The 15111-nt window shown below is 48.5% G+C and overlaps 2 protein-coding genes across 3 annotated transcripts; both read left to right on the forward strand.

Annotated features, from left to right (window-relative positions):
- Nucleotides 1-568: 568 nt before the first annotated feature.
- On the forward strand, nucleotides 569-14397 carry LOC108033092 (rho-associated protein kinase 1). Of its 2 annotated transcripts, none has more exons than XM_017107288.3 (11): nucleotides 569-709; nucleotides 771-907; nucleotides 4630-4775; nucleotides 4837-5093; nucleotides 8118-10746; nucleotides 10814-11088; nucleotides 11211-11404; nucleotides 11470-11663; nucleotides 11727-11832; nucleotides 11899-12123; nucleotides 12427-14397. In XM_017107288.3, exons 2-11 carry the CDS (start codon nucleotides 846-848, stop codon nucleotides 12509-12511), a joined length of 4173 nt encoding a protein of 1390 aa, XP_016962777.1. In that variant the 5' UTR covers nucleotides 569-709; nucleotides 771-845; the 3' UTR covers nucleotides 12512-14397. The 2 variants fall into 2 exon arrangements, with proteins under 2 accessions (XP_016962777.1, XP_016962778.1); XM_017107289.3 differs by having other exon boundaries at nucleotides 11238-11404.
- On the forward strand, nucleotides 5699-7628 carry LOC108033094 (uncharacterized). Its single transcript, XM_017107290.3, has 2 exons — nucleotides 5699-6305; nucleotides 6376-7628. The coding sequence occupies exons 1-2, from the start codon at nucleotides 5903-5905 to the stop codon at nucleotides 7377-7379; spliced, it is 1407 nt and encodes a 468-aa protein (XP_016962779.1). The 5' UTR covers nucleotides 5699-5902; the 3' UTR covers nucleotides 7380-7628.
- Nucleotides 14398-15111: the final 714 nt, after the last annotated feature.

The following is a 15111-nucleotide window of genomic DNA, read 5'->3' on the forward strand; positions in this document are numbered from 1 at the left end:
CGATTTGGCCGCGGCCGAAACTGGACATTCGCAATTTGGGCGGCCAGCCGCCCCCGTCCCGTACCGCCCCCCGCCCCGCCCACGCGCCTTTCCCCGCTGCCGCCGAACAGCTCGTCGGTGTGACGCACGTCGGTGTGTGCGTGTGTGTGGTGGGCCTTGTTATTGTTGTTGTAGCGCTTGCTACGTTCGCCGTTCACACTGAGCTGGTGTGCGACTGTGTGTGCGCGAGTGTGTGTGTGCAGAGAGGTATCGCTGGAATTAACAAAAAAAAGTAACGACGAAAAAGAAAAACAAGATTGGGAAAACGAACCCCGAAGCCGAGAAGCAAAGCTGCCTATCCTAGCATCCAGCCCTTGGCCAGGTCGAGCCGAGAGTGCGGGGCCAACTGTTGCATGCCGAGGACTGCGCGCAAGTCCTGGCCAGCTGCAGCTGCAGTTCCTCCTCCTCTGCTTACCTGCTCATCCCAGTAGCTCCTGAGGAGGCACCTGCTCCAGGCGCTGCCGGGGAACACCCAGCCGGGTGCTCGACTGCGTCCGCATGTGGCGTTGGCGGCACTCCACCAGAATAAGCCAGCGCCAAGTGGCCAAACTGAACCGAAACACCCATCCTCTTCCGCTTTGGGAGCCCATTTAGCTGGTGACCTCATCGCCAGAAGCACAAGCACCGCTGCCATAGGCATTCCCCCCTAGACAGAGGAACCTCTCCCCTGGTGAGCAGCATTCTCCGCCTGAAACAGCCCCTGGTTTAATCTTATCTTTGAACGCTTTCAGAAGGAGCAGCAGCTAGCCGCCAGGAAGCCGCAGCGGGAGCAGGAGCAGCTACAGCTAGACATACCCTGCATTTGCATGCCAGCTGGACGAGAACCCGCGAGCAGCCAGCGCAGCATGGACGTGGAACGAAGGCGCCGGTGAGTGCTCGAGATGGCGGCCCAAAAGCGACTGCTCCACTCAGTTAATTGTCACCCGAATGGCAGTGGCGGCGGCGGCGGCGGCGGCACTAGAAACATAGATACGTGCGATTTGTACAGATAGATTTGCGATTTGTTCGAAACTACGCTGGCTGCCCGGCTGGTACCCGCCAGGCAGCACAATCCAGCGCAAGCCAAAGCTAGCCAGGCCAAAAACAAATCAAAAAGTAATACACCGCTGCCACTGCCGCTGCCGCTGGCAAACACCTTCCATATCTCATGTTCAAAGCGACAGCGCGGCAATCAAATTGACAAGCGAGTGAACAAAACGGGGGGCGACTTTATAATAAATTTGCCATTTTCGCATTAAAATTTGTAACCAAACCAAACTGAAACGAGCGCCGGAGCTGATGCCGCCGCCGTTCCGTCAGTTGCAGGCGTCGCGTTGCATCGGCTGCATCGTTTTGGAAAGGAACCCGACTCCGTATCCGTATCCGTATCCTGGCCCGGTATTCAGCAGCGGTTTGGGGCATGTGGCCATGGCTGTTGCCCGCCGCGCTCCATGCGAGCGAGCCGGAACGGTACGTGGCTCGTCCTGCTCCGCTTACAAAGCCCAAGAATCCGCCGACGCCGCCGCCGCCTCCTCCTCCACCTCCTCCACTCGCATCACAGAATTCCATAGCTGCGACTATGCATATAAATTCTTAAGTTTTATTATCTGTTTTGTAAGCACAAACGGCAAGGTATTTGCGTGCTAAACTCGCCCCATAACAAAGGCATAGCAATTGCATTGCGCCTTGCGCCCATAAAAGCCGAACGGTGCCTTTGTTTTTCGGCCAAATCAATTAGAATTAATAAGGTGCCAGGAGAGGCTGCAACGCAGACGCACGGGCAGATGATCTGTAAAGCGTTCAATTTGCCGCGCTGGGAGAGCAGCGCTATACAGATCGAATTTGGCGACGTTGTATAAATTAAACCGAAAATTATATTGTCTATAGGTGACGATAATGTTGTCGTCGCTTGCCGTCGCTGCCCCGCGGTTATTATGTATTATTATTGTTGTTGCTCTTGTTGTTTTGAGCTGCTGCTCATAATTATGTTGTTGTTGCTTTGGCCAAATCGAAAATTCATCGCAGCATTTTTGAAAATTCCACTTTCCCAAGTTGTTTGCGTTCGGCTGCCATTACCCGCTGTGGACGCTTTGGACGCTTTGTTTTTGGCTTTTCTGTCATGCCGTAAGTGGCGATGATGAAATCACAACAATTCAAACACCTTTTAGTATCAATTTTTAGCGCCGACTGTCGTCGCAGTTCGTCCGAGACCCGGGCTCTCTCGAACTTCGTTTTCGGCTTTTGGGGGCAGTGCCAATATTTGCCTTTCTGCCAGCTAATTGCACGTAAATCTTGGTCACCCTTGGGCCAGCCCATCGAGAAGGCTATTGCTATTGCCTAGAAATCCCCCGAAAGTAGCTTTAATTGCCCTGCTCTTCGCCGAATAAGTGATTCTGTTTCCCCAGAATCGCGCAGTTTCCATGCTTCACTTATCTCGTGCGCAAATACTTATTTGTTTCAATTAATCCAACAAATGTACCATGGCATCTTCCCATAAGTACATATCAGTCGAGATTCTGGATTACTTATTTTTTATTTTTTTGAATTATTTCTTGATGTTTAAGTATAATTTGCTTTTATGAAAGGAACACTACCTGGTTCAATACTATAATAATTTCGTACTCAACAAGTATTCATTAAATACAGTCAGTTTAAATAATAAAGTTTAAAAAGCATAAATAATTCATCAAGAAATTTACTATTTCTACATTTATTCAAATCATATTTTTTGTAAAGGAAATTTAAAATTAAAAAGAAAACAAAGCTTACTCTTACTGATGATAAGCATACTATATATAGTATTCACTACTTTATTTACTCATTTTTGTTTATGTTATGCACATTTTCATTCGCTAAAATTCATTCTAAGTATACTAGTGATAAAAAGTAAACATGTAGTAGTATTTTCTTTGCTTATATTTCTGTCTCCGAGAATTGTAAAACATTTGTTTATATTTTATTTCATTCACAAACACCCCGCCTAAACTCTTTTCTCAATGACATAATTAATATAATGAGAGACTGTGGTTAGGTACACTTAATACCAGGGTTAAAACACAACAAAGCACCATGTTTTTCTGAGCTTTTCCTAGACACTTTGCCGAGTCCATATCTGTGTGCACTGTGCGCTGTGCATAAGTCTAGTTTCAATGGGTGTCAGCCTGAAGGTGGCTGGTTCCATTCATTAAAAAACAATGCAGTGGGCAAGGGGAGGCAGAAGAACCAGGCAGAGTGGTGCTCATCATCATGGCTGCTCCGGCCGCTCAAGTGGGCCGTATCAACTGCAGGCGCTGTCAGTGGCCTGCATTCCATCCGCATTTTATCAAAGTCAACAGCGCCGGGTGATAAACGCAGGGCCTCCTCCCCTGACATCCGGCCAGCTCCTCCTTTTCGCCAGGTTATCAATGGCAGAGCAGTGTTCTAGGGCATTTCCCGCCTCGTGCCGCCAGTTTGTCTGCCACTGGAGCCACCACCAGATTGGGGCAAATCTCCCGGGAACTCCGTGTCCACTCCTCACTGAGTCACCGCCACTCCGAGTCCAAGATCCGAAACCCCATGGCAATTCGACAGCTTTTTGTTTACACAGCAGTACAGCAGACAGCAGCGGTCAGTTTGATAGCATTCACAGATTGCATTCGCTTGGGGGAATTATTTATCTAAAATTATTCGTTATTTGGGGACATTTTTACCAACCTTCCACCTATATATATGACAATGTAGTAAAAACTAGTTATAATATTTAAAAAATCAAGAAATCGCTTAAGAGCTCTTCGGGTTGGGAAGATTAATATGTGTATGTGTATAAAATAAATTATGATAGAAATTCTGATTTTTAAGAGTTATTAGTTCTTAATATGTTGTCCCGAAAAGACATTTAACGAGTTCTTTTGGCTTTTTTTTGTAAGCCCAGACAGTTGCGGTTATTTAAATAGCACTTTTCACTTATAAAGCGAAAGGTTTTTTATAGGTTTAAAAACAAAATATCATAGAAACTCAGATACATAAGATCTATAGGATCAAAAAACAAACTAGAGCCATTCAAGAGCTATTCAGATCATCAATAAAATTATTTTTATAGGTTTTCATAGTAGAAGTACCATAGAAATGCAGATTCCTTTGGCTTCTTAGATCCTAAAGCACATACAACCCTCTTAAAATGCTGCAACTGCTTGTGATGCCAAGAGAATGGTCCTATCATAAGGCCAAAACTGCGCCACAACTGTTCTCCTCCAGCACCATGGTCAATTAAACCCATTGGAGCGGGAATAATAACAAATCTTTCGTTTCGACGATGTGCGAAGTTAGAAATGCCATTATTTGGACCGCAGCTGTGGGACGTGGGTGCTTATCGGGGGTACCGGATCGGGGAAGTGGTGTTTATACGTCCGTGAGTAATACGCGCACTTTTCCCCATAGTTCCCGCGCGGTTTCCCGCTCTTCTTTGTTTTTTGTTTGTTTATGCGAGCGATTTGCATGACGACCAGCGGAAGAACAGTTGAACAATCAAACACTCATCGAAAGTAAACAATGGACGAATCGCAGATGAATAATTCGAGGGAACGCTCCTAGCTGCCCATTTTCTAACTATTTCCCCCATTTTCCCCCTTGCAGGGCGAACACGCTCGAGCGCGAGATGCGCGATCCGACCAGCATCTGCAATGTGGACTGCCTGCTGGACACGGTGTCGGCCCTGGTCAGCGATTGTGACCACGAGTCCCTGCGGCGGCTGAAGAACATCGAGCAGTATGCGGCCAAATGTGAGTACTGCCAGTGATCCTGGTTATCGCACCGTTCTAATCGATCTCCTCCCGGCTGCAGACAAACCCCTGGCCCAGCAGATCAACCAGCTGCGCATGAACGTCGAGGACTTCGACTTCATCAAGCTCATCGGCGCCGGCGCCTTTGGAGAGGTGCAGCTGGTGCGGCACAAGTCCTCCAGCCAGGTGTACGCCATGAAGCGGCTGTCCAAGTTCGAGATGATGAAGCGCCCGGACTCGGCCTTCTTCTGGGAGGAGCGCCACATAATGGCGCACGCCAACTCCGAGTGGATCGTCCAGCTGCACTTTGCCTTCCAGGTGAGCGAGCGTTTATCTCAGGGAAGGGGCTTAGTTAGAAATTAGTCAGTCATTTCATTTATTGTACCTAAACTTTAATATTCTCTAATGTAGTCAAGTTAGAAATGTACCTAAATGGTTCAAATTGGAAATGTAAGTGAAAGAAAAAAATATTGTACCTAACTTGACTTAACTTAAACATTCCCTAGTGGGTTAAAGTTAAGAATGCAAACAAATTAAATGAACCTAAGTAATTGACTCAAACTAAAGGGAATGTAAGCCAGGTACACCCTTAAATATGTAACCTTTTTAATAAATTATTGTACTTTAACTTAAGTAATTGTCCGCCATTGAACCCTTTTGAGATATTAGTGTACTTTCAATTATCTTAAACATTCCTTAATGTATTTAAGAGAGATGTGTAACTGAGTAGCATCTTTAAGTCTGAAAAGGTACCTTTTTAAGATATTTTGTACCTAACTTAATATAACCTATCTTGGACATTTTTCTGTAGCTTAAAGCTAGAAACTATTAGTTTTAAGTTGAAAGTGTAATTCAACCTTCTTCCAGCTACTATTGTAACTAAACTTAAACGCATCATGTTAACCTGTAGATAGCCTTCAGGTTGTTTATTTACTTGCTCCAAGACGTTTGTTCTGTCCAGCAGGCCCTGCTGAATACTTAAAATCAGATCACTATCATTTTATATCGACATAGTAGCTCCAACAAGAAGTATATATCGTTTTGTGCTAAAATAAAATACAAGAGCATCACAAAACGAGAAAAACAAACCATAAAATACCTGAAAATATAGAAGAAAGTATAGAACCATGCACAATTTGATCAAGAGTAGCGCACTCTTCAAGATCCTCAAGAAGCCGTTGCCGGACAATTACTTTGAGGACAGCGAGGAGGAGGAGGATTACGAGGATATCACCAGCGAGCTGCCGCGTCCGAGTTCAGTGGTGAAGCTCTGTGCCAACGCTCCGGAGTTTGTGCCCCGCTTAAGGAAGCAGGCGCCTAACCAAAGTGAGGATAAAGTGGATTTGACTGAATTAAAAAAAATGTTCGAGGCCTTGGATGAGGGAAAGAAGTCTCCAAAAGAGGAAGAATATGAAAACAAGGTGGATTTGACTGAACTGAAGAAGATGTTCGAGGCTCTCGATGAACCGAGGTCAAGCAAGTCCATAAAAACGCTGCCCTGGAAGGGATTCCCCAAGAGAGTCGATGGAAGTAATGGCATCCTCTTTGTTTTTGATTAATGCATTTCATATGCTTGCTCTTGTATTACCTTTCTTTTTAGATCCTCGCGGTGCACAGGTGATTTTGCTGAACGACCTGGACTACATGATTGTGCCCCGCAACAAGTCAAACAGAAAGTGGCTAGGGGAAAAACTTTTTAATCCAGCTGAATTCAAGGATAATAGTGAACCCGAAACTGCCTTTCCCACATCATCCACATCCTATTTACCAGCTCCCGATGACAGAGACGAAAAGGCCCATCAAAGGCGAGTGGAGCAGGATCGCAAGGTGGCCTTGGAAGCCCTGAAGCTGGTGGAGCAAAGGCGCATGAGGGATCCCTTGGTGCCGCCGCCAAATCAGGCCAAAGACAGCTCAGAGAAACCCCAGCCGGTGGTGCATCTCTCCCGATCACCCATCGGATTCACACCGGAGGAGAGACTCAAAGTGGATCGCTTGCGCATCGCGAAGAGGGAGCGCATCGAAAAGGCCCTGTTGGAGATGGAAAAAGAGAAAAAGGAGCAGCAGCGTTTGCAATTGCAGCAGGAGAAGCGAGTCCTGGCGCCCAATCTTCAGAGCAGCGTGCAAAAGAAGCCCGACAAGGAGAAGAAGGAGGCGGAGGTGGCCACCAAAAGATTTATACCCACCGCCAAGGAGTGGGCCGAGCTGCGTCGGGCCAAGCAGCTGGCCAAGTTGGAGGCTGACAAGGAGAATGTCAAGCCAGCTAAACCGAAAACTGCTTTAAAAGCCAATGAGACTGACTTGCCATCGAAAAGCACTAGAAAAGACGATCCTGGATCATCGCCAGCCAAACTGGTCTCTTCTCCACCGGAAAAACTGCTCGAAGGCGAGAAACGCAGGGGAAATCTCACCCATTTCAAGTCATATCGCCGGTTCTCCTTCCGTAGAAGTTCTAAGGCTGATACAACTATAGTACTCGAGGAGAGCGCAAAAGTCGTACAACGCTACAGCATGGAGGAACTGCTGCAGCTCGAGCCGCAGCCAGAGGACCTTGAGAATCCCAACATTGATGAGAGCTTCAGGCGATTTGGATTTCTGTGCAATTGATTTTATCACAGTTTTAGCACCCTTCATAATTATTTTTCCCGAGTTTGTTTAGTTTCTGTTAGTTTGTTGGTTCAATTTAGTTCAGTTTTCATTATTTGTTATGAGTTTTCAATTTAAAAACGATTAATACCTTTGGGTTTTCCTATACAGTTGATATACAGTACTAGTTTGTGTTACGTGATCGAGCTGAAGATGAAATGTCATTCTAAAATGTATGTTTTAATCAAATAAATCGTTGTTAGCAGCCTACTTGTGTTTAACGATGATGAATAGAGGTTTTTGAAGCGGAAATTGAAATTAGAAAAAACTGTTTAATAATTTGGAACTCAAAATTCCTGTCCTAAATGCGTTTTTTTGTTTTTAATGAAGTCTGTAATTCTGTTATATTTTCCTGATTTTTTCATTAGGAAAAATTTTATTTGATCTGTAAATTTGTAGTATTGCTTTTAAGGTATATATAATAATATTATTTTTTTTCTGTCTTAAGTTTGCTTTAAGTATTCAAGCTGCTGTGTAACTCTTAAAAGGTATTATTTAAATTTTATAAGGGTTATTTAGGGGCCATCTTAAAATAAATAAATAAATAACTATATAATATATATATTAATTATTATAAGGTTATGTTAAATTAGGACAGAAATCTAAGGGCTTAAATGTAAATGACTATAAGTATAATAATAAATCATAAGTTAATTTTAAACGATATGACTAAACTGACCCCTCAATCTCTCCCCCCAGGACGCCAAATACCTGTACATGGTGATGGACTTCATGCCCGGCGGCGACATTGTGTCGCTGATGGGCGACTACGACATACCGGAGAAGTGGGCCATCTTCTACACGATGGAGGTGGTCCTGGCCCTGGACACCATCCACAACATGGGCTTCGTGCACCGCGACGTCAAGCCGGACAACATGCTCCTCGACAGCTATGGCCACCTGAAGCTGGCCGACTTCGGCACCTGCATGCGCATGGGCGCCAACGGCCAGGTGGTGTCCAGCAATGCGGTGGGCACGCCGGACTACATCAGTCCGGAGGTGCTGCAGTCGCAGGGCGTGGACAACGAGTACGGGCGCGAGTGCGACTGGTGGTCGGTGGGCATCTTCCTCTACGAGATGCTCTTTGGCGAGACGCCCTTCTACGCGGACTCGCTGGTGGGCACCTACGGCAAGATCATGGACCACAAGAACTCGCTCAGTTTTCCGCCCGAGGTGGAGATCAGCGAGCAGGCCAAGGCCCTCATCCGCGCCTTCCTCACCGACCGAACGCAGCGTTTGGGTCGCTACGGCATCGAGGACATCAAGGCGCATCCGTTCTTCCGCAACGACACCTGGTCGTTCGACAACATTCGCGAGAGCGTGCCGCCCGTGGTGCCGGAACTCTCCTCCGACGATGATACGCGAAATTTCGAGGACATCGAGCGGGACGAGAAACCGGAGGAGGTGTTCCCCGTGCCCAAGGGCTTCGACGGCAACCACCTGCCCTTCATTGGCTTCACCTACACGGGCGACTATCAGCTGCTGTCCAGCGACACCGTGGACGCCGAGTCCAAGGAGGCCAGCGCCGTGAATAGCGGGGCGGCCAGTAATAACCATGGCCACGGGCACAACCACCGCCATCGGCCGTCGAACTCCAACGAGCTAAAGCGCCTGGAGGCGCTGCTAGAGCGGGAGCGCGGCCGGTCGGAGGCGCTGGAGCAGCAGGACGCCGGCCTGCGGCAGCAGATCGAGCTGATCACGAAGCGCGAGGCAGAGCTGCAGCGGATCGCCTCGGAGTACGAGAAGGATCTGGCCCTGCGCCAGCACAACTACAAGGTGGCCATGCAAAAGGTGGAGCAGGAGATCGAGCTGCGCAAGAAGACGGAGGCCCTGCTCGTGGAGACGCAGCGCAATCTGGAGAACGAGCAGAAGACGCGGGCCCGTGACCTGAACATCAACGACAAGGTGGTCTTGCTCGAAAAGCAGCTGCTGGAGATGGAGCAGAGCTACAAAACCGAGACGGAGCAAACGCAGAAGCTGAAGAAGCACAACACCGAGCTAGACTTCACGGTCAAGTCACAGGAGGAGAAGGTGCGCGACATGGTCGACATGATCGACACGCTCCAGAAGCACAAGGAGGAACTGGGTCAGGAGAACGCCGAGCTGCAGGCGCTGGTGGTGCAGGAAAAGAATTTGCGCTCGCAGCTCAAGGAGATGCACAAGGAGGCCGAGAACAAGATGCAGACGCTGATTAACGACATTGAGCGGACCCTCAGTCGCGAGCAAAAGGCCCAGGAGGACAATCGGGCGTTGCTGGAGAAGATTAGCGATCTGGAGAAGGCGCACGCAGGCCTTGATTTTGAGCTGAAGGCGGCCCAGGGCCGTTACCAGCAGGAGGTCAAGGCCCACCAGGAGACCGAGAAGTCCCGCCTCGTTTCCCGCGAGGAGGCCAATCTGCAGGAGGTCAAGGCGCTGCAGTCGAAGCTCAACGAGGAGAAGTCCGCCCGCATCAAGGCCGATCAGCATTCGCAGGAGAAGGAGCGCCAGCTGAGCATGCTGTCCGTGGACTATCGCCAAATCCAGCTGCGCCTCCAGAAGCTCGAGGGCGAGTGCCGCCAGGAGTCGGAGAAGGTGGCCGCCCTGCAGTCGCAGCTCGACCAGGAGCACAGTAAACGCAACGCCCTGCTGTCGGAGCTCAGTCTGCACAGCTCGGAGGTGGCCCACCTGCGTTCCCGCGAAAACCAGCTGCAAAAGGAGCTGGCCGCCCAGCGCGAGGCGAAGCGACGCTTCGAGGAGGACCTCACCCAGCTGAAGGGCACTCACCACGAGGCGCTAGCCAACAACCGCGAACTGCAGGCCCAGCTCGAGGCGGAGCAGTGCTTCTCGCGGCTGTATAAGACGCAGGCCAACGAGAACCGCGAGGAGAGCGCCGAGCGGCTGGCCAAGATCGAGGATCTCGAGGAGGAGCGCGTCTCACTCAAGCACCAGGTGCAGGTGGCCGTTGCCCGCGCGGACTCGGAAGCCTTGGCGCGCTCCATTGCCGAGGAGACGGTGGCCGATCTGGAGAAGGAGAAGACGATCAAGGAGCTAGAGCTGAAGGACTTCGTGATGAAGCACCGCAACGAGATCAACGCCAAGGAGGCGGCCCTAGCCACTCTGAAGGAGGCCGAGATCGAGCTGCACAAGAAGCTGGGCCAGAAGGGCGTCGAGTGCGAGGATCTCGTCCAGCAGCACAAGAAGCAGCAGGAGGAGCTGGCGCTGATGAGGAGCAGCAAGGACGAGGAGATCGCCAAGCTGCTGGACAAGTGCAAGAACGAGGTCCTGCTCAAACAGGTGGCGGTCAACAAACTGGCCGAGGTGATGAACCGTCGCGACTCCGACCTGCCCAGTAAGTTGTATTTGTACCTCTTCCAACTGACTCCCTCTAATGCCATTCCAATATCTACTTGCTACAGAACAAAAGAACAAGGCGCGCTCCACCGCCGAGCTGCGCAAGAAGGAGAAGGAGATGCGCCGGCTGCAGCAGGAGCTGTCGCAGGAGCGTGACAAGTTCAACCAGCTGCTGCTGAAGCACCAAGACCTGCAGCAGCTGTGTGCCGAGGAGCAACAGCTCAAGCAGAAGATGGTCATGGAGATCGACTGCAAGGCCACCGAGATCGAGCACCTGCAGAGCAAGCTGAACGAGACGGCGTCGCTCTCGTCGGCGGACAACGACCCGGAGGACAGCCAGGTGAGCATGTTTGCCAGCGCCCAGCGAACACACAGAACACTCACACAGAAACCACACCACACACACGCTCCTCCACCGACTCCATATCCACTCCATTCTACTCCACTCCCGCGCCTCTCTAGCACTCCTCTCTGCTCTCCCTCACACAGGACTCGGTCTTCGAGGGCTGGCTGAGTGTGCCCAACAAGCAGAACCGGCGACGTGGCCACGGCTGGAAGCGCCAGTACGTCATCGTCTCGTCGCGCAAGATCATCTTCTACAACTCGGACATTGACAAGCACAACACCACGGACGCCGTGCTCATCCTGGACCTGAGGTGCGTTTGGAATTGTCTTCTAAGAAAATATAGTATTAATGTGATTTACTCCTCGAACCCTGCAGCAAGGTGTACCACGTTCGTAGCGTCACTCAGGGCGATGTCATACGCGCCGATGCCAAAGAGATTCCGCGCATCTTCCAGCTGCTGTACGCCGGCGAGGGCGCCTCCCATCGCCCCGACGAGCAGAGCCAGCTGGATGTGAGCGTGCTGCACGGCAATAGCAACGAGGAGCGCCCGGGCACAATTGTGCACAAAGGTGAGCCCTTCTTTCAAGAAGCAATGTCTGCTGATGTGACCAATCTCATCTCCTTTTGCACAGGTCACGAGTTCGTCCACATAACCTACCACATGCCCACGGCCTGCGAGGTGTGCCCGAAGCCCTTGTGGCACATGTTCAAGCCGCCGGCGGCTTACGAATGCAAGAGGTGGGTCTATTGTGATGATCTGTTGGGTGACTATTACTGATTCTTGCCATGTTACCCTGCTTCCAGATGCCGCAACAAGATACACAAGGAGCATGTGGACAAGCACGACCCGCTGGCGCCCTGCAAGCTGAACCACGACCCTCGCAGCGCTCGGGACATGCTGCTGCTGGCCGCCACGCCCGAGGAGCAGTCGCAGTGGGTGGCGCGCCTGCTGAAGCGTATCCAAAAGAGTGGATACAAGGCCAACTCGTCCAACAACAACAGCACCGACGGCAGCAAGATATCGCCCAGGTAAACTCAGGCCCAGGACCTTGACGTTGCCATGGGAGCCAAGTCAGCAGCAGTCCGAGTGTTTCCGAAACCCAAGCCCAAACCCAAACCACCCCACTAACTGAACTAAATTGTGCGAATCCCCCATGGCTTTTGTGTCTCCCCGTATCTCTGCATTGTGTGTCTCTAATCTCGATTGGTATTTCTCTTTCTCTCTCTCTCTCTCCCGCCCCACTGTCGCTGCTAACCACCATCAAATCATGCCACCTCATCACCAATCATCAACCATTCATCACTCATTCATGGCCTCAAACGAATTGGCAGCCAATCGACGCGATCCTCCTACAAGCCGTATGCGGTAAATGTGCAACGCTCCGCCACGCTGCCAGCCAATTCGTCGCTGAAATGAACGCCGAGCGATCCCATCCGATCCGAACCCAGATCCCACACACCAGATGCCAGTTCCCGGGCGTGGCCATGCGGCTGGAGCCGGGAGCCGCGAGTCTCTTCAGCCCCAACGAAACTAAAGCTATGCAAACTGATACTGATATACAGAGAGAGCGCAACTGCAACTTGAATGGCAACTGCAACTACTATCTTAAATATATATATATGCTCTAAACATACATGCTACAGTAATCTACAAATATTTTTTGAGTAATTTACAAGCTAAACTAAAAACTACAACTAAACTGAAACTAAACCTAATACTAAACTGTATCTTAAAGAACGTATGTGTAAAGCCAATGCAACTCGTTTAACGCTTACCTAACACATCAAGCAGGATGGTGAGAGAAGTGGTGGCAACGTCAAGCGGCGGGTCAGAGGAACCATGGATTGTACTTTATATACTTTACGATATATATAAATATAAATGCGATGTGGCCCTGTACGACTTGCTATTATTGTCACCCCAGCTCAGCACAACGTCGAGAGCTGTACCTAGTTAAGTGAAACCATGAAACCATGTCGCGGAAAGCGAGAGGAAGTTTAAGGGATACATTTCCTACTTCCTCTCCCTTTTTACATATTATTGATGCCTTGTAAGAACTTATTTTTTTGATACATTCATATATATATTGTATACATATACTTGTTGTTGTTGTGTAGCGAATCAGATTGGCCAAACGTTGTTCTTAGTTGATAATGACAAATGATTGCATATGAACAGAGCTATACAATGTAGACGCGTAGAGATAGAGAGATATGATGTATACATACTCCTCGAAGAGCATATCCTGTAAGCCAGAAGCCAGCTGACAACAAACCAAGCGAGCAAGCAACACACCAGAACTAAGTTAAAGCCACTTTACAAAGCTTTAACTTGTATTCCATTTAATGAGCACTCTTTTTACATACATACCCTAGAATTACGTGTACAAGATGGAACGAATTGCGCGATATCGGCGAAAAGGCGAATATCAATCAGTTACTTAAAAAGCAAACGCGAAAGCAAAAAAATAGAGTTCTGTTTTTGAGTTTCCAGTTCCGATTTCCAACCGATTTGTTCCACAGAAACGATGGGAACCGGAAACGGAAGCGGAAATGGAAGCGAAACGGAACAGAGTGTCTCTAGCCATGGACAGAGCGAAACATGAATCGAAACTAAACTAACTACAGTAAAGTAACATAAAGATAAAGATAAAGCTAAAGCTAAAGTAAAGTACACCTAACTATACAAAAGGAAAGATGCGACACCGAGTTGTGTGTAAAGGCTACATCTAAGTATTAAATATCCAATATGTTCTAGTTGTAAGCTAAGCAAATTATTTATTTATATCCTTGTTCGATGGCGCCACCGAGCGTCCGGCAACAGAAACGGCAGCAGCAGCTTAGCACTCTCCCAATTTTGTATGATTTGTATTCCATTAATGTTGATTTTACCCATGATTTCGAACCCGTTTTGAGTTTTGTAATTTGAGTGGTAGTACAGAGTGAGAGGCGCCAGCGCATTGCATTTAAAGGTAACGATCTGTAGCGATATACTTCGAAGTTTCGTTTCGGGTTTTACTCCTCCGAGCATCGGTAGTCGGTTATTGTTAATCGCTGATCGTTAATCGCTAATCGCCCATCGATACTTTCGATGCTTCGATTTGGAAATCGAAGCGCTGCTTTCATTTTACTTTGTATTTTATTTGCACTACTATTATGATGATCATTCGTATTACGTTTATGTTTAATTGTACTCTCTAGTTTAACCGCGTTTGTAATTGCATTTGTCCTTGACTCCCGTCGACAGGCAGCCAAATGGAATTGCAAGCGCCAAATAAAACGATAATGTGTATAAAATCAGTATTCCTCTGCTTTCGTTTGATCTTTTTTGTTTGGCTCGATTTGGTTTCATTATCCCTGTATACTTGTGCAACTCCCCCATATCATAGATCATAGGTCTTCTGGAACGACGAGACTGCCTAACTGCCTTAAGGAGAACGGAACATTCGACAGGAATCGGAGTTTCCCACACATAAGATATCACCCATGTAGATCTGACTTTGTAAAGCGTATTTTAAACTAGAGCTAAGCCCAACGGAAAGTCTGATCAAATGCGAGCCGAAGTGGCTCACGAAAACTTGAACAAACCGACTTTTATTTGGGTCCGGATCTCAAAGTGTATCTGTATCTGGGGGCATTAATCTGGCCCCCGGACAACGTGATGGGCATGGAAATGTGCCAGTCGTTAGCGATTTGCATTTGGATCGGATCTTAATGGAGCTGGGATGGAAATGGCAGCCCATTGTCCCGCTGCATATTTTATTAATATTTTTAACAAGTTTCGTGGCTTATGCTTCGCCGCCTTGCGCTGTGTGTCTGCATATCTGCCATCTATGTATGTATGTTTCTCTCGTGTTTATTTTACTTAATACACACATGCTGGGTGCTGTGATGTTTCTTTTTTCCGTTTTGGCAGACATTTTGTAGTTCAAGGTGAGTTGGCCAGTCCGCCGGAGCTGGAGCTCGGAGAGTTAATTAGCATGGCCCACAGCCGAGTGCCGCCGAAAAGTCAACACC

The sequence above is a fragment of the Drosophila biarmipes genome, chromosome X (genome assembly GCF_025231255.1).
Source record: "Drosophila biarmipes strain raj3 chromosome X, RU_DBia_V1.1, whole genome shotgun sequence".
Lineage (NCBI taxonomy): Eukaryota > Metazoa > Arthropoda > Insecta > Diptera > Drosophilidae > Drosophila > Drosophila biarmipes.